The sequence below is a fragment of the Oryx dammah genome, unplaced genomic scaffold (genome assembly GCF_014754425.2).
Source record: "Oryx dammah isolate SB20612 unplaced genomic scaffold, SCBI_Odam_1.1 HiC_scaffold_12, whole genome shotgun sequence".
Classification (NCBI taxonomy): Eukaryota; Metazoa; Chordata; class Mammalia; order Artiodactyla; family Bovidae; genus Oryx; species Oryx dammah.
In genome coordinates this window covers 51,726,921-51,749,133 of record NW_024070196.1, presented here as the reverse complement: position 1 = coordinate 51,749,133, position 22,213 = coordinate 51,726,921, and the positions used below count along the sequence as shown (strand labels likewise).

The 22,213-nt window shown below is 38.1% G+C and overlaps 1 protein-coding gene across 6 annotated transcripts in view; it reads right to left on the bottom strand.

The window, feature by feature from the left end:
* The window catches only part of MPHOSPH9 (M-phase phosphoprotein 9), a 59,595-nt gene that overhangs the window by 19,584 nt on the left and 17,798 nt on the right, over positions 1 to 22,213 (bottom strand). For 4 of the 6 annotated variants that reach the window (XR_005722927.1, XM_040250641.1, XM_040250643.1 and 1 more), the window contains 10 exons: positions 20,994 to 21,084; positions 19,247 to 19,353; positions 15,863 to 15,988; positions 15,245 to 15,705; positions 14,783 to 14,938; positions 10,865 to 10,952; positions 9,228 to 9,443; positions 5,646 to 5,693; positions 4,379 to 4,443; positions 2,878 to 2,979 (listed from right to left, as the gene is read on the bottom strand). Coding sequence is in view for 5 of the 6 variants with exons in the window: in XM_040250641.1 (XP_040106575.1) it covers positions 2,878 to 2,979; positions 4,379 to 4,443; positions 5,646 to 5,693; positions 9,228 to 9,443; positions 10,865 to 10,952; positions 14,783 to 14,938; positions 15,245 to 15,705; positions 15,863 to 15,988; positions 19,247 to 19,353; positions 20,994 to 21,084 (1,460 nt within the window). In the remaining variant the exon portion in view is untranslated. The remainder of the gene's footprint in view (positions 1 to 2,877; positions 2,980 to 4,378; positions 4,444 to 5,645; positions 5,694 to 9,227; positions 9,444 to 10,864; positions 10,953 to 14,782; positions 14,939 to 15,244; positions 15,706 to 15,862; positions 15,989 to 19,246; positions 19,354 to 20,993; positions 21,085 to 22,213) is intronic. The other 2 variants (XM_040250642.1, XM_040250644.1) reach the window with 1 other exon arrangement.

Below are 22,213 nucleotides of genomic sequence, written 5' to 3'. Positions count from 1 at the left end.
AGTTCTGCCTCATCCACAATATCCACCTGACATCTTGCCAACCAACCATCACTTCTTCAACCATCTCCACAACTTTCTGCAAGGAAAATGCTTCCACAACCAGCAGGAGGCAGAAAATGTTTTCCGAGAGTTTGACAAATCCCAAAGCATGGATCTCTACGCTACAGGAATTAACACACTTATTTCTCATTGGCAAAAATGTGTTGGTTGGAACGGTCCCTATTTTGATTAATAAAGATGTGTTTGAGCCTAGTTATAATGATTTATCTGGAGGAGGGCATGACAATCCACGCCAGTATCCTTGCCTAGAGAATCCTATGGACCTAGGAGTATGGTGGGCTACAGTCCACAGCATCACAGTCGAACATGACTGAAGTGACTGAACACATAATGATTTAAAATTCACAGTCCAAAACTGCAATTACTTTTGTACCAATCTAATAACTAGCATCCTATTTCTTCTGCAACTAGATTTTTGTTTTTGTTCCATATTATGTTAAGATTAAACCACATTGAGTCTAGTTCAGGAGTGGGCAAATTTTTTCAGTAAACAGCCAGATAATAAATATTTTAGGTGTTATCAGCCAGATAGACTCAGTCCCAACTACTCAGTCCCAACTACTCACCTTTGCCACTGTAGCACAGACCAGCTATAGACAGCATGTAAGTGAATAAACTTGGATGTGAGCCAATCAAACTTTATTTATGGACACTAAAAACTGAATTTCATATAATTTTCATGTAACATGAAATTTTTTTTTCCCCGAAAAATTAAAAACAAAAACCATTCTTTGCTCACAAACCCTACAGAAACAGGTCGGAGGCCTGGATTTCGCCAGGGAGCTGTAGCTTGTCAACCCCCGATCTAGTCTGTATATGGTCACACTGAGCAGTATTATACATAACTGTATCACAATACACTGACATTACAGCTGTTAGACATCTGGGTTTTCACTCGCTCTTCATTCGATACATTCCCAACTGGCTTCCGCTTCTATGGCTCTCCATAGACGGCTCTCCAGGTCATCAGGAACCCCCAGCTTGCAAATGCAAGGGACACTCAGTCTTTATCTCACTGGTTCTCATGGTAGCTGCTTCAGTCTTCCTCCTGTTTTTTAGCAGCTATTTCTCAGTTTCCTTTTCCAGCTCCTTCTCTACCCAAAACCACAACACTGGAGCTCTTCAGAGCTCTGACGTGGACTCACTTCTCACTAAACACACCCATCCATCCAATAACAACTTTAAGTGCCACCTACAAAGACAAAACTCTAGTATTTATAACTCCAGTCTTCTTTCTGCACTCCAAATGCAAATTTATCATCCCCTGCTTGAGTTCCACTTGGAATTCACATGAATTTCACGCTAAAATAGTCAAGATGGAAATTCTGATCTTTACTCCATGGTCTGCTCTTCCCATCTCTTCCCTGGTTCAATGTGACACCCTTGGCTGTTTAAGACAGAAACAAAGGTTTTACCTGGCTTTATCTGACACCTCCCTTTCTTAAGCTCCATCCAACTCATAACCAGGTTCTGTGGCTTCTACCTCCAGAATTTTCTCAAATCCTTCCCCTCTACCCATTTCTGCCGCCACAACCCAGCTAATACCATCTCTCTCCAAGTCCTTCAAGAGTCTAATTAGTCTGTTTCTACTCTTTTCCCTTCCTCATGGCAGGTTCACTGAACAAAATTATAAATCAGGTGACACCATTTTACTATACAAAAAGCCTTCAAAGGTGCCCCAATGGACTTAAGGGTAAAACTCAAACCCTTGACCATGGCTTAGACAGTTATGTATGATGGGAACAGTAAGGCCACACAAGCCTCCTCTGGGTTCTTCAAACATAAAACTAAGCTCTCTCCTTCCTCAGGACTCAGCAAGACCACTGTCTCTGTGTGGAACACTCCCTCCCTTCCACACCTCTCTCCTGAACGACTCCACACACATCTTACCTCTCTGCTTACATGTCCCCTCCTCAGAAAGGACTTTCACCCCCGGGCAAACCTCAGTCCTTCCTTTTATTCATCTCAAACATCCAACTTCAGTTATTTACATATTTTTTTCTTTAAATAATCCATTATGTCTCACATAAAATAGATTAATAAAAATTTAGAAAAAGTTTCTCCTTTGACAATTACAACTTAAAAAGGTTAACAACACAATCTAAAATTTTTCTGATAAAACGTCAATATTAGGAAGTTATAATCTACTCTTTATTACTTTTTTACATCAAAATCATAATAAAAAACAATTCAAATTATGAAAAAACTTACTCTGTAAATGTATCATCAAGATAATGTTCTTAGCTTATGACAAAGCTAATCTGGAAAAACTAAAAAGAAAAATTCATACAACCTAACGCAGATCCATCATCATAAGTTTTTCATTAACACAGGAATGAAATTTATGGAAGTTAAGAGCTACGGCAACTCACTCCAGTATTCTTGCCTGGACAATCCCATGGACAGAGGAGCCTGGTAGTTCATGGGATTGCAAAGAGTTAGACATGACTGAGCAACTGAGCACAAGGGCTAACAGACCCTTTGAGACGTTGTAGTCCAATGTCCTTGTTTTTACAGATAAGATTGAGCTCCAAAAAAAATTAAGTGATTCGTCTGAGGTCACACAGCTGGGCAGAGTCAAAAACCAAAAACCATCCCAATTCTCCTCAGTCCCAATCTGCTTTTACTATTTTCTCCTTTTGGCAAATGCCTCTGCGTAAAAGTTTTCTTGATATCTAACAGTAAGATGTTTTCACACATAAGATCTGTGATGACATTTAACCCTGTCTTCTTCACCATTTAGACAGATGAGTGTCTCAGCTCAATTATAGGATTTACCTATTACTAGTTTCACAGAGATTAAATGAAGTAACTTACTTGGCATGTGAGGGTCTCATGGGAGTTTTAGAATTATGACGAAGACTCAACATATTTTCATGCTCTACTTGCTTGACTTGAGCTTCAAGTTTTGAAATTGTCCTAATTCAAAAGCAGTAAAATAAATTAAGTACATTTCAACAAGCTTAAAATACAGCTCAACTATAAATTACTTATTTAACAGACATTTCTAGGAGAGGGGTGACAAAAGAGATGCAAATTCATAAAACTTTTTCATAGTAAAATGTCACATTAAACTTTAAAAAGCTGAACAAAATCAGGGAGAATATAGAAAGGCAAATAGAAAAAATCCTACAAAGGAGTATTTCATACACTATAACTACAGGAAAAGGGAACAACAAATGCATTTAATACAGCAAGTAGAAAAAAAAATTTAGAAATTTGACTACAGATAAAACAGTACAAATTAAATAAAAATAAAATTCAAGCAATCAAATAAACTGCAATTTGCAAATAAACTGCAAGATGTTTAATTTTAACAGGTACATGACTTGTACAAAATATACACAGGTTAGGCTCTCACAAAAGAGGAAGCAGGCTTGCCATCCAAAGCAGACCTGTTAACAAGAACTTGCTTTTTGAACAACTCTCAGCTTATAGGCAGCTCATCTAATTTGTGCTATGCTCAGAATAACAGCTTATCTTCAAGTTCACCAACAGAAAATAAGTACTATGGCCAATTAATTATTTTGAGGCTTATCTTTGCATTCTTTCTGTTCTTTTAAAACTTTTGAATATGTCTTTATCTCATCTTTCAAATTTAGATTCTTACCTACTCTGTTGCAGGGAAAGTTTGAGAAAGAAAGCTCTAACAGGGCTGACTGTGTATACCAATCTGATAACAAAACTATCCCTAGAATTGAACGCTTCACAGAAAAGACTTGAGCAGACAAGAAAGCTACACAATACTTCTGTTCTTTCCTGAGAAGTCCTTAAGAGCATGGTAAAATCTCTAAATAAGGGACATCATTAATCTCCAAACACAAAAACATACTCTGAAGCCAATTAGAAATATCTAATCATAGCCGTAGGGGCCATTTACACACTGTGCCTTACCTAATTAAGCAAATCGGATCATGAATACAGTTCCTGAACCTGGTCTTTAAGAAATATACAACCACAAAATTGGTGTGAATGCTGTTTTCTTTTTGGAGCACAAAAATAATTCAGTGAATTAGACTACTTCCTAAAATTCTTTTCAATGACTTAGTATCACTTATGCGTTACCTGTGCTAAGAAAATGCATAATGTTTAAGCACACGCATACCTTGCAGGCACAGCCACCGATGTATTCTAATTATTTTAAACTCTTTGGCTAAAATCAAATGTATTTCCAGGTGAAGGGAAGATGAGGATAAAATCTAATCTCAAAGTGCTTAAAAATCCTCAAAAAAGGGTTTCCTTTCCCATCATTTACAATATAGACACATATTTAAGGGCTGAAAGAACAATTAAAAGGTTTTTGCTTATTAGATTTTACCTTTTCAAATCAGAAATCTGAGTATGTGCATCAAGCAATTTGTTCTCAGTTATATTTAATGTATCCTATGAAAATAAAGAAAAAATTCAGATAACTGAAGACAAATATTTAGATGTAGTCTTAGTTTTATATTATGCATCTTAAGAGGAATACACCAAAAGAGAACTATAAAGAAAATTACACATAATCAGCAAGTCTGGCATCAACCAGAGAAAATACACCATGACACAAAGGAAAAAATGAGACAGCCAACACTGGTTTAATCAAATAGCTGTGTGTAAGTTCCCTTTTAAATAAAAGTGAAGTAAAGTGAAGTCACTCAGTCATGTCTGACTCTTTGTGACCCCATGGACTGTAGCCTACCAGGCTCCTCCATCCATAGGATTTTCCAGGCAAGAATACTAGAGTGGGTTGCCATTTCCTTCTCCAACAGATCTTCCCGATCCAGGGATTGAACCCAGGTCTTCTGTGTTGCAGGCAGATGCTTTACCATCTGAGCCACCAGGGAAGCCCCATCCAAGTACTAACCAGGCCCAACCCTGCTCAGCTTCTGAGATCAGACGAGATCGGCCATGCTCAAGGCGGTATGGCCCCTTTTTAATAAATAAAGCCTATTAAGCTTTGCTTGATTAGAAACAATCAGTGTCAAAATTAACATTTTTAACCACAAACTGACTGAAACCTCAGTAAATGGAAAAACTAAAACCTGTAATGATGAGATTTCAGCTGTAACGACTAGCCCCTGAAACCCCAGACATTCTGGGTACCAAGTTGTGCTGGCCTTTTCATTAACCTTGGATAATCACAACCCTGCATTTTATGCAACAGAATTACTTGAAACTCACTTACTTATTGTGGAGTTTCAGTGAATTAGAAATTGTAGATCCCAAACAGAGTTTTAATTGTAAGAATTCAAACATAGGTTACTCAACCCCACAAAAAGCTACTGTTTTACAACACAAAACTTTATATCTAAATAGTATTAATTATGTGCATTTGTATTTTATACTCTTCTAAAAATTTCATCTCATCTCAAATGAAGCAACCACTCAATAAATATTTTTTAAATTAACAAATTTAACAAACTTGTGAGTTCAAGGGCAGATATTTGAAAATAAGGATACTGACACAGAGAGGATAAGTCTAATTCAAATAGCCAGATGGGCACAAAGGAGGGGATAAAAAAGGGAGACAGTCAGATCTCCTGACTCCCAAACTGATGCGTCTGCCCCACAGGAAGTTCAGAACATGAATCAGTGACCATTACCTTTACTCTTTCGTGTTCTTTTCCAAGGGACTCATACTCTCCTAAAAGCTACAAGGAAAAACAAAAGAATTGCATCACAAGATTAAATATTATAACATCAGTGGAGACTATAAAAACCTATAAAATCACTACCCATACTCTTCAAAGATGCTAGTGTCATGAAAGGACAATGTTAACATATTGTTTCAGATTAAAGGCAACTAAAAAAACGAGAAACAAAAAAGGAAAAAAAAGAGATGAGTGAGGGAATTCCCTGGTGGTTCAGTGGTTAGGCCTCCCATAAGCTGCACAGTGTGGAAAAGAATAAACAGTCACAGGTGACTAGCAGCGATCATGTTAGAAGGCACAGTCCTATAAAATAGTCTGTGATCTTCAAAGAATTTGAAGGTTATACAAGAAAAACAAAAATTGAGGAACTGCTCCAGATTAAAGGAGATAAAAAAGATATGACAACTCAATGCAGTATGTAGTCTTAGATCAGATCCTGAACAAGGGAAAAGAGATCTGTTATCTCTTTATACCAAAAGTATAACTAACAAAAGTATAACTAACATTTATAGTATAATTCACAAACATTGAATGGAGAGTATAAATTAAATAAGAGTACTGTACTGAGAAACACATAGCTGTTTGAGGCAGAAGCCCAGTGTGTCTCCCTTTGCCTGCCACAGCTATCCTTTCCTACTTCACCCCCTCAAAAGATTACTGTACTAATGTTATTTCCTAACTTTGCTACAGTTATATAAGACTGTCTTTGTTCTTAAGAAATATACCTCGAAGTATTTAGAGATAAAGGTGCATCATATCTCTAACTTACTCTCAAATGGTTTAGGAAAAATATTTTTTTCAATCATTTAACTACATGTGGACAGAATGATAAAACACATAAGATGTTATTCAGAATCTAGGTGAAGGGTATATGGAAATTCTTTATACAATTTTTGCAACTTTCTGTAAGTCTGATGTTATGTTAAAACAAAAAGTACAAGAAATTTTAAAAACCAGGAGCTCATGTTCTCACACACACTAAAATTACACTACCAATACATTAAGTAAGAATAACCAAACAATATAAAGTTCTAATAAAATACAGCACAGTGAACAGAGTGTTCATATGCATGCCCTCCTGAAACTTTACTAAAATGACTGTAAAAGAATAAAAAACATAGTGCTTGCTGATATGACATGCTGAAAACGATACTTTGCTTCTATGATTTTCCTCCTAGTAACTCCCAGTCTGATGATGAGAAAAACATTAGTCAACTCTCAAGGGACATCCTGCAAAACACCTGCCCAGTCCTCAAACTGTCAAGGTCATGAAAAAGGAGGGACATCTGAGAAATTGCCATGGCTATGAGGAACTTATGCAGATGGGCTGGCTAAATGTAACCTGGTCTCCTGGAGGGAGTCCTGGAGCAGAAAAGGAACATTAGGAAGAAAACAAGGAAATCTAAATAAACTGTTGTATTTATTAATAATGCATCAAAGTGTTCATTAATTGTGGCCGAAGTGAAGTGAAGTGAAGTCACTCAGTCGTGTCCGCCTCTTTGTGACCCTGTGGACTATAGCCTACCAAGTTCCTCTGTCCATGGGATTCTCCAGGCAAGAATACTGGAGTGGGTTGCCATTTCCTTCTCCAGGGGATCTTCCCAACCCAGGGATCGAGCTCGGGTTTCCTGCATTGGAGGCAGACGCTTTTAACCTCTGAGCCAAGGGACCATTCAAATGCAAGATGCCAAAAACAGGGGAGATGGTGTAGGGCATATGGGGACACTCTACTGTCTCCTCAGTTTTTCTGTAATTCTAACTATTTCTAAAAAATAAAACTTTTTTTTTTAATGTAAAGTGGCGTTGTAACGATAAACATTTTCAGGTATGGAAGACCTCAAAATTTGTCTCATGCTTCTTCTCAGGAGATGTACACTAGCAAAACAGAAGATATAGAACCTACACAAAATGACAGATGCAGCACAGAAAAGAAGGAAAGACAACTCCCAGGATGATGACAAGGGCAAGCCCTACAAATCTGCGTATCAAACCTCAGAGCAATCAGTTCAAACTGAAGCAAGGATACTAGGGAGGCACGCAAGGGGAAAGGAAGTGCCATGCATGTTAAAAAAAAAAAAAAACTAAGCAGATTAAAAATAAAGCAATTACTAAACTAAGGAAAAATATAATAAAAGTTGGAAGAGAAAGGAAATAAAATCACTGAACACTGCAGCTTAGCTCTGAAAAATATTTATACAGACATAAGAAATACTGATCCAACTATAAATAATATATTGTATTTAAAATCTAAGATACCACTGATCAGAAATCATACTATTTTACCACTGATCAGAAATCATACTATTTAATATTTACTAAAATACTAAGAGGGGGCTTCCCTCGTGGTTCAGTGGTTAAGAATCTGCCTTGCAATGCAGGGAACACCAGTTCAATTCCTGGTGCGGGAAGATCCCACATGCCATGTGGCAGCTAAGCCTGAGTGCCACAACTATGGAGCCTGCACTCTGCAGCCCGAGAGCTACAACTATTAAACTCTGCACAACGCAAGAAGAGAAGCCACCTCAATGAGACGCCCATGCACCGCAAGTAGAGAGTAGCCCTCACTCTCCACGACTAGAGAAAGCCCACGCAGCAGTGAAGACCCAGCACAGTCATAAAATGCTAAGAGGAAAAAACGCTTCCAATTAAAATAAGTCACTATAGTGTAAAAATGTATTCCAATTTCAGAGTTGTAAAAAATAAGCTTCTTAGAATCAATTTAATCACACTGGAAAGAGGGGGACAAGTTTTGGCAGCCAATGGTGAAAGAAAGCTACACTGTAGTGATCTTGCACAGAAGGAAGTCAATATATAACATCTGAGACTGACAGGTAAAAGAGAAATGTAAGTTTATTATTTAGAAACAGGAAGCAAAATTTTAGAAGAAGTAACTAAAAGGGCTGAAAATAACGACCTCTAGGATAGAGGATTACAAGTTAGGAAGAGGTGGAGAAGACTGCTGTTTCTCATTTGAAATTTGACCATTTAAGCTATTTACATGTATTATCTTCATGAAAATAAATGTTAAAAAACAAAGCAGCAAGAATCAAATCTAAAGCTACCAGAAAGAAAATTTCAACAGCTGGAAATATTTTCAGATTTTTTATGTACTGTCACAAAAATATTAATAGAAACAAACTGAAAAAACCTGAAACTTTAATCCATCTTTAATGTGATACAATTCTAAATTTTAAATGAAATTAAATCAAAATGAATAATTATATCAAGCCTCTTCTAAATCTGGTTCATTTTACCTTCCAGACACACAGATGTTGATTTAAGACCCCTCAAAAGCTGCCCTGCTAGAGACCGAAAGGCGTGGGAGTGACACCATAGTTCTGAAAGCCCTGACTTCCTGTTTCAAGATAAGACCCAACCGACTCAACCAGAAAGGTATACAGATATTTGCAGCAACAGCAAAGTCATGTAAAGCGAAAACAAACGTGAAATATGTCATAACAGCTTGTAAGACTACAAAACCTGAATCTACTTTTAGCCAACCACAGAACTGAGTTATCGTTACTTGTCACTTACATCTTGAAACATCTTGTTTTCTTGTTTTAGTCTTGCTTCTTTATCATCTGAGAGTTTGTAAGCATTCTCAAATGCCTCTTCCAAATCCTGAAGTCTAGATTTCAGTCGAATAATGGTATTGTCTTTTTCTTTATTACTTGTTCTCATTTCTTCAATTCGTTCCTGCAGAATTTTGGAGGCACTGCTGGCTGCATTGAAGCGTTCTCTGAAATCACTCTACATAACAAAGACAAGGATAATATGTTGTTTTCAATAATAATAATTAAAAAAAACAGAGGTCTCAATAGCAGCTAATAAACTGTGGACACTAAGATATAAAAACATAAATGGAAATGAACACATTTGATATTCTGTTATATCCTAGGAATGGAGACTAGAAAGGATTACCCAACAGAATAATACACAGAAAAGCACTGAGGCATTCTGATTCCAGGACTCACCTACAAACCACTTTAAAGAGGGAAAAAAGTCATGACTATCAGGAAACTGATTCTGAGAGCAAAACTGGAATTTTTTGCCTCACATTAATATTTATAGGGGGAAAAAAAAGCATTTCTTACCATATTGTCTCTTAATGAAAATAAAATTCAAAACGCATCTGATCTGTTAATATTCATTCAATAATCATTAACTGCAAATCCCCCAGGCACCAGGTTACTAGGGTGCTGGAAATGTAAGATTGACGGAAACGCCCCTGACTTCATGAAGTTTATAGTTTAGAGGTGCATGCATGCATGTGTGTGTGTGTGCAGTCACTCAGTTCTGTCTGACTCTTTGTGACCCTATAGACTGTAGCTGCCAGGCTCCCTCCTCTGTCCATGGGATTTTCCAGGCAAGAATACTGAAGTGGGTTGCCACTTCCTCCTCCAGAGATCTTCCTGACCCAGGGGATCGAACCCACATCTCCTGCAGGCAAATTCCTTACCACTGAACCAAATGGGAAGCCACAGTTTAGGAGGAGACAAAGATAACTAAATAAACATCAAAGACACAGAAATAATGTCTAGAATATAACTGGCATTTTCCAGCAAAACTTATGGACAGATAAACAAAATGTGGCAGAGCCATACCACAGAGTACTACTCAGCTATGAAAGAGTGACATACTGGCCCATGCTACCCTATGGATAAACCTTGAACACCTGATGCTAAGGGAAAGCAGCCAGACACACAAGGTCACATATGATGTGATTCCATCTACACCAAATACCCAGAATAGGTAAACTCATAGAAACAGAAAGCAGAGTAATGGCTGCTTATGGCTGAAAAGAGTGTGTATGTGAATGACGGGGATGGCTAAAGGGGTTTGGGATTTCTTTTTAAGGCAGAAAAAACTTATAAAATTAATTATGGTCATAGGTGCATAAATCTGTAAATATACTAAAACTCACTGAATTGTACACTTTTTATATCCCGATTAAAAAATAAAAATTTTAAGAGGTAAAATATGTAGTTATCATATGAAGCCAGCAGCATTCAAAACGGAATCTTAATAAGAAATCCTAAAGGAGAAGACAAGCAACATATAATGCTTTTATAAAAATATTCATTTGTCTCTAAAGTTCAATTAATAAAAAAGCTTACATTTTTAAACATTTAGCCACCAGAACAATGACCAAAAATACCATACTTACTTACCACTTCTCGTTCCAGCAAGTTATTCTTATTTTCAAGTGTTCTCACATGACTAGTAGCTTCATTCAGAGCACTCTCTAATTGGCCACATCTAAAAAAATATATTGAAACAAAACAATCAAAAGCAATATCCTTTCTCTTGAAAGTGTTATAAAAAGCTGATTCTCTAATATATTACATAAAACAAATTTTCCAATGTTAGCCAAGACTAAGGATGCCATTTTAGTAAAATATATCCCAATGAACCTGATATTATAGCATTCAGGGAATATTAAAAATGATATGAAAAAATCTTTAAGAATTATTAGGTGAAAAAAGCAAGATATGAGCAGGTATTTGTATATTCAGATTCACAGCAGCATAATTCACAATGGCCAAAAGATGGAAGCAATTTAAGTGTCCACCAAGGGATGAATGGATATAAACAAAAGGCAGTGTGTGTGTGTGTGTGTGTGTGTGTGTGTCTGTGTGTGTGTGTGTCTGTGTGTGTGTGTGTCTGTGTGTGTGTACATGCAATGGAGTATTATTCAGGCTTAAAAAGGAAGGAAAACTCTGACACATGCTAGAACATGGATGAACCTCAAGGACACAGTATGCTGAGTGGAATAAACCAGACACAAAAGGACAAATACTGTGATTCCATTTATACAAGGTACCCAGAAGCATCAAATTAATAGAGACAAAGTAGAATGATGGTTGCCGGGGCTGGAGGGAGGGGTCATGGGGAGTTATTGTTTAATGAATAGGCTAAAACAAGTTCTGGAAATGGATACTGGGGATGGTAGCACAACAATGGGAAGGCACAAAGCCAGTGAACTGTACACTTAACATGCAACATATAGACGACTGCATGAAACAGCTTGATTTTTGTCATGAAAACAATTCATACATGCATATACATTTTGATTTCTGAAAGGATGCAAAAAATTAAGTCTAGGATGTGAGAACAGAAGATGGGGTAGAAAGACTTCATATTATATCCTTCTATATTATTCAAATTGGTATGAATGTCCTTATTCTTATAATGAAGGACATTCTTTGTAAAGCTAATTATCATAGGACCTGAAAATAACAAAATACACAGAAGTATTGACTCAGTGTTTAATGATGTATTGTAAATAACAGCTAGTATTTATTGGGCACTGGCTACATACCCAGTCTATGTTAAGCACTTTGCATTCATCCTCACAATCCTGTGAGTCAGGATTGCCATTATTCCCACTTTACAAATGTGAAGAGAGAGACAGAGAAGACAAGCTCCTCCTGAGCCACAATAGGATTTCAAGCAAGGCAGTCTGGCTCCAGAGTTCAGATTCCTATCCACTATGCATCAATAACCTCAGATATGCAGACGACACCACCCTAAATGACAGAAAGCCAAGACGAACTAAACAGCCTCTTGATGAAGGTGAAAGAAGAGACTGAAAAAGCTGGCTTAAAACTTAACATTCAAAAAACTAAGATCCCATCCAGTCCCATCACTTCATGGCAAATAGATGGGGAAACAATGGAAACAGTGATAGACTTTATTTTCTTGGGCCAAAATCACTGCAGATGTTAACTGCAGGAATGAAGTAAAAAGATGTTTGCTCCTTGGAAGAAAAGCTATGACAAACCTAGAAAATCTATTAAAAAGCAAAGATATTACTTTGCCAACAAAGGTCCATCTAGTCAAAGCTATGGTTTTTCCAGTAGTCATGTATGGATGTAAGAGTTGGACCATTAAGAAGGCTGAGGGCCAAGAATTGATGCTTTTGAACTGTGGTGCTGGATAAGACAGCAAGGAGATCAAACCAGTCGATCCTAAAGGAAATAAATCCTGAATATTCATTGGAAGGACTGATGCTAAAGCTGAAATTCCAATACTTTGGCCACCTGATATGAAGAGCTGACTCACTGGAAAAGACCTTGATGCAGGGAAAGACTGAGGCAGGAGGAGAAGGGGACAACAGAGGATGAGATGGTTGGATGGCATCAATGACTCAATGGACATGAGTCTGAGCAAACTCCAGGAGATGGTGAAGGACAGGGAAGCCTGGCATGCTGCAGTCCATGGGCTCGCAAAGAGTCACACAACTGAGCGACTGAACAACAAAAGCATCAAAGCCTTGCAGAAGTGAAATACTAATAAAACTGTTGATGAAACAGTGAAATAATAATACAGTTCACTGAACAGTCAACTGTAGGTGTGCTGTTATTTTTTTGTTTTAATCACCACACTGATTCTGGTATACCAAAGATCTCACCCCCTAAGTTACAACTGTGTGACAAGTGTTAATGGCCCTAACTGGAACTCCCAATTTACAATTTTAAAGTCTGAAAAAAATTGCTACGTATACTGCCAACATAATTATCAGTTTTTGTCTTAGGTAAATGATTTATCTCTAAATAACCTCAGGCCAAACCAAATCCTCTGGGGGTAGTGGAAGGGGACAAAAATGCATTGCTCTTCATTTGCATGTTACAGGCACATTGACTCCAGTGCCGTAGACTGCTGTTGTTATTAACACTTTCATTTATGTAAGACACTGACTTCCAGGCTGCTCCTCCATTCCCTCATGACTCTGAGGGGTTCCAGACATAAAAATATTTTAACTAGTTCCCCTTTACTTTGTGCCTTCTTTGGCACCTTTTCTTTGACCTAATAAGGCCTACTGGTCGCTTCTGTCAGACTTCTGATTTCCAACAGGAAGTACCTGTGGTCATCTGTGCCTTCCTAAAACACAGACGCGCACACACACACACAAGAATCAACTTCCCTAGCCTGCTATCTGCTCTTTTCTTTTCATCCTAGAAAACCTAAAACTAGTTTTTTTTTCCCTTGCTCTTTTCAAACTACTTCTCTCTGCCACTGGACCCCACCCCACCACCAACAGCAAAATGGAAGCAACAGAAATGACCAGGATGGATTAAGACAGCATGTTAACACCACAGCAACCACACACTGGTATAAAAGCTAGTTTTACTCGTATTCTACAAGTTAAGACTGCTAACTGGACCAAAAGACTTCAGCTCCCTCATAATTATTCTCAAGGAGCTTTGTCTTCTTTGCCCTAAAAAAGGATTATTTGCTGTCATCTAGACCCTATCAGTTTTCTTTCTTTTCTTTTTTTAAAAATAATTTTATTTATTTGTTCTTGGCTGTGCTGGGTCTTTGTTGCTGTGTGGGTTTTCCTCTAGTTGTGACAAGCAGGGGCTACTCTCCGGCCACTCTCCAGGCTCTACGCACAAGAGCTTCAGCACTTGCAGCTCCCGGGCTCTAGAGCATAGGATCAATAGCTGTGGCACAAGAGCTGATGGTTTAGTTGTTCCTCAGCATGTGGGATCTTCCTGGATCAGGGATCATACCTGTTGTCTTCTGCACTGGCAGGTGGTTCTTTACCACTGAGCCACCAGGGCAGCCACCCTTCAGTTTCCAGTCTGTTTAATATCATTTGTAAAGTATGTTGCAAAGTATGCTGTAATTAATACTAGTATGTCTAAGCAGAAAGCTGTTCTTAATATGAGACCACACTCCTGTGTGCCTACAGTTTTTTTAAATGAGATGATTATTTCCACAGGTGCATGAGTGGCTAGGTTAAAGCTATGCATATCTGGGTAAGAGAAAAGGACATCAGTCACAGACTTTTTAGGAAATAAGTATACAGGACAAAACGACATTCCTTTACATATACAAAATCTGCTCAACTGTCTCAGTACTTTGCCCATATGAAACAAATGTCATCAATTTTCAGTATTTTGTACAAGGATGGCTCAAATCTTTAAAAATAATGACTTAGGCAAACATGTTTCTCTGAAAAATTTCAAATCGAAATTACATGCTTTCAAAGTGTTTTATCATCACAATATATTATGCTTTGGATAAAATAATATATCCAAATTGGAGAAACACTAACTTTACAGTTAAATTACAAGTTTTACCTCTCTACAAGAATTTGATTGGTTTTCTTCCAGTCTTCAGCTGCAGAAATTTCTTTTTCCTCCAGTTTCTGTTTCAAACTATTTATTTCTGATTCATAGTAAGCTCGAAGGTCTGCTATGTGTCGAGCATGCTTTTCCTTCAGGTTCTGCCTAATCCTGTTGGTGAGAGGAAAAAGTATTTAGAAAGCATCTCCTCACTCTCTCAATAGGAAAAAACAAGAACACAATCATTCTCATAATCAAAAATACAACCTTTTCCCTTCATACACCTATAGAAAATATGAGATTAATCTACAAGTTGACAGCTATTAATAATAAAGCAAAAAAAGATTTTTTAGACAGTCTACCTTAATTATTTTAATTTTTATGTATTACTGAAGTTCAATAAAAACAATTTTCATCATTTAAGCAGACATTAGAGAACATCTATTAACATTACAAGCCATTCCCAGAAGTACATACTTAGACAATACCACAGGATCCTCGAGGGAAGTCAGTGAAATGCATTCTGGGACACCATTGGCTGTACCTGGAAGCTGGGACTGACTGACTGAGACAGGCGGTCCCAGGACAGGGCTTTCTTCATCTACAGTGCTGACTGAGATGTCGTTACTACCAACGGTATATACTGAAGGAAACGTGGAACTGGTCCTACTCTCATTTTGGAATGCCTGATTTTTCCAAGAGTCCACTGGCGAAACTTTTGCATCTGTAGGATATTTTGGGAAACCAGATAACTGAGAAGTGATATGACTTGCTTGTGAAAACAAGTCTATGTCAGAGTGACTAGAGATACTAGGTTCTAGAACAGAGTCCGGTGAAAAGGATATTCTGTCATCAAGAGCATTCAAAAAGCTATGTGGTTGAATCCCTGAAATCTGTTGATTTGGCTTCATGTGTAACGTTGGGTCCAGAGTCAGTACCTAGAAATAAGACAGAACAGTAAGCTTTCTCTCTCTCCATGCACATTTTTTTGTTTAAGTGAGTAGGCTTTAGATCTCCTAGGGAAAAGAAGCTCAAGATGCGAGTTAAAGTCATGAAGCATCTTTTATTTTCACCCAGCAGTGTTGACAACTTTACCTCTGGCGGATGATTTGGGTTGGAAGCAGAAGTGAGATTCCTCTCAGGTAACTGCTTGTTTTCCCTTTGTTTTTTATGATAAATATCCTTCAGTGATGGTGGCTTCATCTCATTACTAGTATTAGACTTAAAAATATGAAACAAAATTATTCAAATATTATCAATGAATCAATGATGAAAAAAGTTTACTTTCCTGATATCAAGATCAGCACCATAAAAAGGTTTTTTGAAAAATTTAAAATAAACCAAGATGCTAGACCATCAGATTTATAATAAGAGTTTGGAAGTCATTCCCCATTACCTGTTACCTATAAATATTAACGGGATAATTTTAACCTAAGATATTTAAAACCATAAAAACACTTTCAAAGAATAAAATCCGTGGTAATCTCCTTACTTAAAATAAGAACCAAGTTGTAAGGAAAAGACTTCGTAATGAGTGAATGAAGCGGTACAAGAAAACTTCCAGCCAGGTTTACCTCCCGTGACCTGAAGGGACAGGGGTCAAGAGTGGAGTTGCCTAGCTCTGTAGTTACATTCATGTGTAAGAGCTGGCAGTCCCTGGTGCCTCAGCTGATAAAGAACCCACGTGCAGTGTGGGAAACCTGGGTTTGATCCCTGGGTTGGGAAGATGCCCTGGAGGAGGGTATGGCAACCCCTTCCAGGAGTCTTGCCTGGAGAATCTCCATGGACAGAGGAGCCTGGAGGGTTACAGTCCATGAGGTTGCAGAGAGTCAGACATGACTGAGTGACTAAGCACAGCACACCACAGACAACAAGAAGTGTTAAGAAAGAAGTTACCCAATGAAAATAAGACCTCCTTTAAATTAGTTATAAAAACAAGAAGATAAATCCTAACTTCCACAACTGAAATCAGGGCTTTGCTACACTGAAAGTGTTACACAGAGGCCTCAGCTCCAAATAGTAACACACCAGGCCTAACTTATCTCAAGATGGGACTTACTGTAGGTCATGACAGGGTGCCATTAACTCTGGGCCTCAAATTCAACCTGTGGACATTCTCTCAAATGATATTACAGATTCAGTGAGAGATACATTGAAAGCACTGAAAGAACACATTTGTCATACAGCTTTAAGCTTTTAAACTGTCCCATTTCCAGATACTACAAAGACTGCCAAGCACCATGAATTAATATTTTTTAATAAACCCTTAACTAGCTTGTGAAAAAGACAATTATAATTTGTGTGTGTGCATTAAAGGCATTGATTTGTTAAATGTAAACTTTTAAAATTATCGATTTTTATAACCCCACTTTGAAATTTTACTTTTATACACCTACAACCTTGAAGCCTTTTCAAGTGCTGAAGCCTACACTGAGCAGCAGTTCTTCTGCTCTGGCTATAGCCTGAGGAAAATTGCCCCCGGGGCCTGGGTGAAGAGTTACAACTATTCTATTTAGAGCTCATAGTAATACAAAGTGACTTTTTTCACCTTGGAATGGGTGAAGAGATGGATGGACAGAGAGATGGGTAAATGAATGAATGGATCAAAAACAGCATATTAGAGAAACACTCGGAAAGTAGCCCTATATTGGGGCTTCCCTGGTGGCTCAGTGGTAAAGAGTCTGCCTGTCGATGCAGGGGATGCAGGAGACATGGGTTTGATCCCTGGGTTGGAAGATCCCCTGGAGAAGGAAATGGCAACCCACTTCAGTATTCTCACCTGTAAAATCCCATGGACAGGGGAGCCTGGCAGGCTACAGTCTGCGGGGTCACAAACAGTCAGACACGACTGAGTGCACGCAGCCCTATATGAGGGACTGCTTCTTTTCTTTGCCATGCCACAAGGCTTGTAGGATCTTAGTTCCCCAACCAGGGATTGAACCAAGGTCCTCAGGAGTAAGACCACGGAATCCCAACCACTAGACCACCAGGGAACTCCCTTTGCACTACTTTTACGATTTCTCTTGTCATATTTTAACATCTCTGAACAGAGGATGCCTCTTATAATTAATGGTATCCTACAAATGCCTTTGGTCAAGTAGTAGCTGTGACACAATTGTCACTGGCTGCTCATATGCAAATAAAAAAGCCATCAAAATTGGCCAAACAGGTATCAGCAGCTTGGAAGAAAATCCTAGTGACTTGAACCTGTGCTGGAATCCCTGACAACCAATATTTAAGGGACAGTGAATCAGCTGCTTAAGCAACATTCCTCATCTGAGGGTCAAATACAGGTCAGTCCTACATAACTACTAAGCCAGGTAAAAACTCAGCACCAAGGCTTTTTATTCTCTTTTAAAGAAATATAAAGTTACCAATGCTTTTGGTGGCCCAAGGGAAATGGAATATGGAAAACACAGAAACCAGCACTGACTTAAGAGAAGAGTATGAAGAGTTAAGCCCCTGAAGGGAAAGACGTTTCAACTAATTTACTTCACTTATATTTTTCATTAAGTATGTATGAGAAATAGATGATAAAAATATGTTTAAGTCTATAAAACATAAATTCTAAGTGAGAAGAAAGTATTGCATCAGTCTAACTGATGAATTTTTTTTTCTTGGTAGAATAGGAAGCATGAAGTCTTAAAACTGATGGGAACTTTATATTTTGAGTCAACAGAACAGAGTGTTCATTTACAGATGTTGCAGATCAAGGAAACACACACAGTGAACCTATAACTGAAAAGCCCACTGAGTCTCCCAGACCCCTCAATCTCACTTCCCCAGCCCTTCCTCCTTTGTGTTTATCTGTCTCTTTTACTCTTTTCCTGAAGGATAGAGTGCTGGTTTCCACCTTCTCTGGGACTCAAATGTCCACAAATCTGCTGGTCCCGTGTTGCCCTGTCCATCTACGCCTGTCACTTGTATTTATAGCTCTCCTGGTTACTTTAATCATATCTCTCCTTTCCTCCAACCTATTTTCTCATTCCCTGATCTAAGCACAGAAGAGAGAGATATATATATCGATATACATCGATATACACATACTGGATATTTTTATTTCTTTGCTTTGAAGTCAATAAAATATTTACATTCCTCACTCAAAGAAAATCAATACAGTAACTTAATTATGACAAAATGGATCAGTGGGAGGTTATAACAGAGTAGAAAATCAAAACCAGGTCTGGGAACAGGAAAAGAAGTTTATCTGTGTACTTACTACATTGAAAATAGTGGACACAAAACCATGTCATTTAATTTCATATGACACTGGGCATTTTAAATTTCATTTTTAAGTAATTTTCCTAAGATCACACAAGCAATGAATGATAGAGACCAAATTTGAAAGCAGGAGGGTATGATTTAAAGCCCATGCCTTTTTCCTGTATATCAGAAATTTAAGAATACAAAATTTATAAATGAAACAGTATACAATTGTGTAACACAAATACACATGTGCATCACATATTACTAAATTACCTGGCTTGGTGATATATCTGTGGAGGAGGCTGGTGCAAATGTCTTCTCTAAAGTCTCAGGCAAAGAGTGATACATGTCCTTCTCCTCCAGTTTCCAGTAAGTCAGTCCTAATGTGAAAAAATATACAGAATAGATAAAGGTGAGGAAAAAGAATAACAGTGCTTTCTAGAAAAACTTATTTCTACCTAAAAAAAATTAAATATGGGAGGTTTTGGCTACCCGGATACAGAAAATTGAATTTAGAAGGGAAAAAAATTCACTTAAATGTCTTGCCATGTAGGAGTCCTAACTTAATGATTCAAATATTTTAAACTGAACTATAAAATAAATATTTAAGATTTTTTATGTGGACCATTTTTAAAGTCTTTATTGGTTATAATATTGTTAATGTTTTGGTTTTTTAGACATGAGGCATGTGTGATTAGCTCCCTGACCAGGGATCGAACCTGCACTCCCTGTGTTGGAAGGTGAAGTCTCAACTGCTGGATGGCCAGGGAAGTCCCTAAAACAAATATATTTTTTAAAAAGACAACAATTTCTTTATGCAAAGTACAGTCTTACACAGGAGCAATGTAAAAAACTTAACGATTCAAATGCTTATTTTACTATGCCAGCTGCAGGGAGGAGGCAAAAAACTATAGTATATACACTATGTCAGAAGGTGGTGAGCACTCTCCTCTGGTAAAATTTAAAAACTGGGCATAAGGGAGGATGCAGTGTGTGTGGAAGGGAGGACAGATGCTCTTATTGAATAGGATGGTTGAGGTTGGCCATGTTAGCCATGTATGGGGAGGTTCCCCCCAAAAGGAGTGAGGAGAACATTCCACGTACAGGAAGCAGCTGAACAAAAGCCCTAAAACGAGAACTCATCTGACATATTTGAGCAAAAAACCTCCCTGCTAAATCAGAGAAAAGGGGAGACTAGCAGACACTGAGGTCCAACAGCAGGGCTAGATGTCTGTAGGCCTGTGGGAATAAGGACAAACTCTGGGCTCTTACTCTGTACACAGCAGACCCACCGCAGGGTTTATGCAGAGGAGTCACGTGATCAGATTGGTCATTACAAAGGATCGCACTGGCTACAGTGCTGAAAACAGATGCAAGATGCAAGGTTAAAGCAGGAAGGCTGGTCAGGAGGCTCATGGGAGCCCAGAGGGCAGGTGATGAAGCTCTGTGAAGGATGAGAGCAGGGAGGTGGTGACAGTTGCTAGAGTCTGGCAACTTTTACAGGCAAAGCTGATTCATCCTGTATTGGATGTGGGATGGTGGAAAAAGGAGTTAGTGTGAAAAGCCATTAAGACTAAAATAAGTTCACCATGGAGAATACAGAATGGCTCACAGGGGAGTTGAATTTCTTAATTCACTTTGGATATCTGAGAAAACACTGAGATGATTTTTGTAGCCATTTGAAATAACTGTAAAAAAAAAACAAACACTTTTATCTTTTCAAAACTTGTAGCACAAATTAAGGCAAGTGAGGAAGTTACAGATGCAGAGACATAAGACAACACACAATACATCTTAGAAACCCCTTTAGTATACTGTACACGATTATCACCCTAGGAGAAATGCACACATTACTATTTTGAAAAAACTCCTTAAAAATGTAAGTATTGGGACTTCCCAGGTGGTTCAGTGGTTAGGACTCCATGCTTCCACTGCAGGGGGCACAGGTTCTATCCCTGACTGGGGAACAAAGATCCCTCGTGCCGAGGGGTAAGGCCAGAAAACAAAACAAGTATCATACCTGTTCCTGAATCAGACATCCAAGAATTTGGACCCTCATCTGGTTTGTTGAAGTAAAAAGCTCGAGAATGTGTATCAGCAGTGAAATCAGACTACAAATCAAGAAAGAAAGCTATCAGTTGACAGTTTAAAATCGCTAGGCACAAACTGCTGACCCAAGGAATATGAGCCAGGTGTCAAACCCAGGCACAGAGAAACTTTCAGAGGTTCACAAAGAAAGTCAGCCTGGCTTTCCCCATGGTTCCAATAATTGCAAAATGATAGGAATTAACAGTGAAGGATTTTCTACTCCTGTGTAATTTACAAACATTTATTTTGATTCTCTGTATAGCTGGAAGAAGAAACCGGAAGCAGGTGTTAAAAAGTTCAGAATGAAAATGGATTCCTAATTTGCCATCAATTTCCAAAAGAAATTTCAAGTGCCTAGAATTACAATCATTTAGTACAAAAATTAATGTAAAAGCTGTAATAATTCATTTTTATCAGTAAGACTGCAATAAATCAACTCTGAATGAAAACTGCACATAAATAACGAACAAGAACTCTAAACAGTAGATTATATCTTGTATACAGATAATTGGTTACCAGAAAAGGTTAAAAATGCTTACTTATCCTCAATTCAAATTAAAAACTCCAAGTTAAAATTTCCTTACCATATCTCTGGCATTGTCACAAGAAATCTGTGTTTCCAAACAGAGATATGTGAAAAGATTATTTTCATTGGAATTTTTCTTATCAGTTCCACCTCCAAACTTTCAATTCCTGTTAATAAGTACATGGCTCTATTTGCTTACAAGCACCCGTGGACCCACTGCCAAAGTAAAAGCATGCTAAAGCTGCTGACATTCTCCCTACCAAGAAGGGGATCTCTGCTCAGCCTTCTTTTTCTATCCTCCTCAGATTCCCAGGTAAAGCCAATGGTAAAGAATCCGCCTGTCAATGGAGGAGACATAAGACACAGGTTCGATACCTGGGTTGGGAAGATCCCCTGGAGGAGGGCATGGCAACCCACTCCAGTATTCTTGCCTAGAGACTCCCACAGACAGAGGAGCCTGGTGAGTTACAGTCCATGGAGTCACAAAGAGTCGGACACAACTGAGTATGCATGCACCGCTTTCTAAGGCACCACTTTTAACCTCTTTTTCCTCAAATGTCTCTTCTACAACTCCTATCTGTTCGAATTTCTGTTGTAAATCCGAACTTAACTGACCAGAAAGAGCT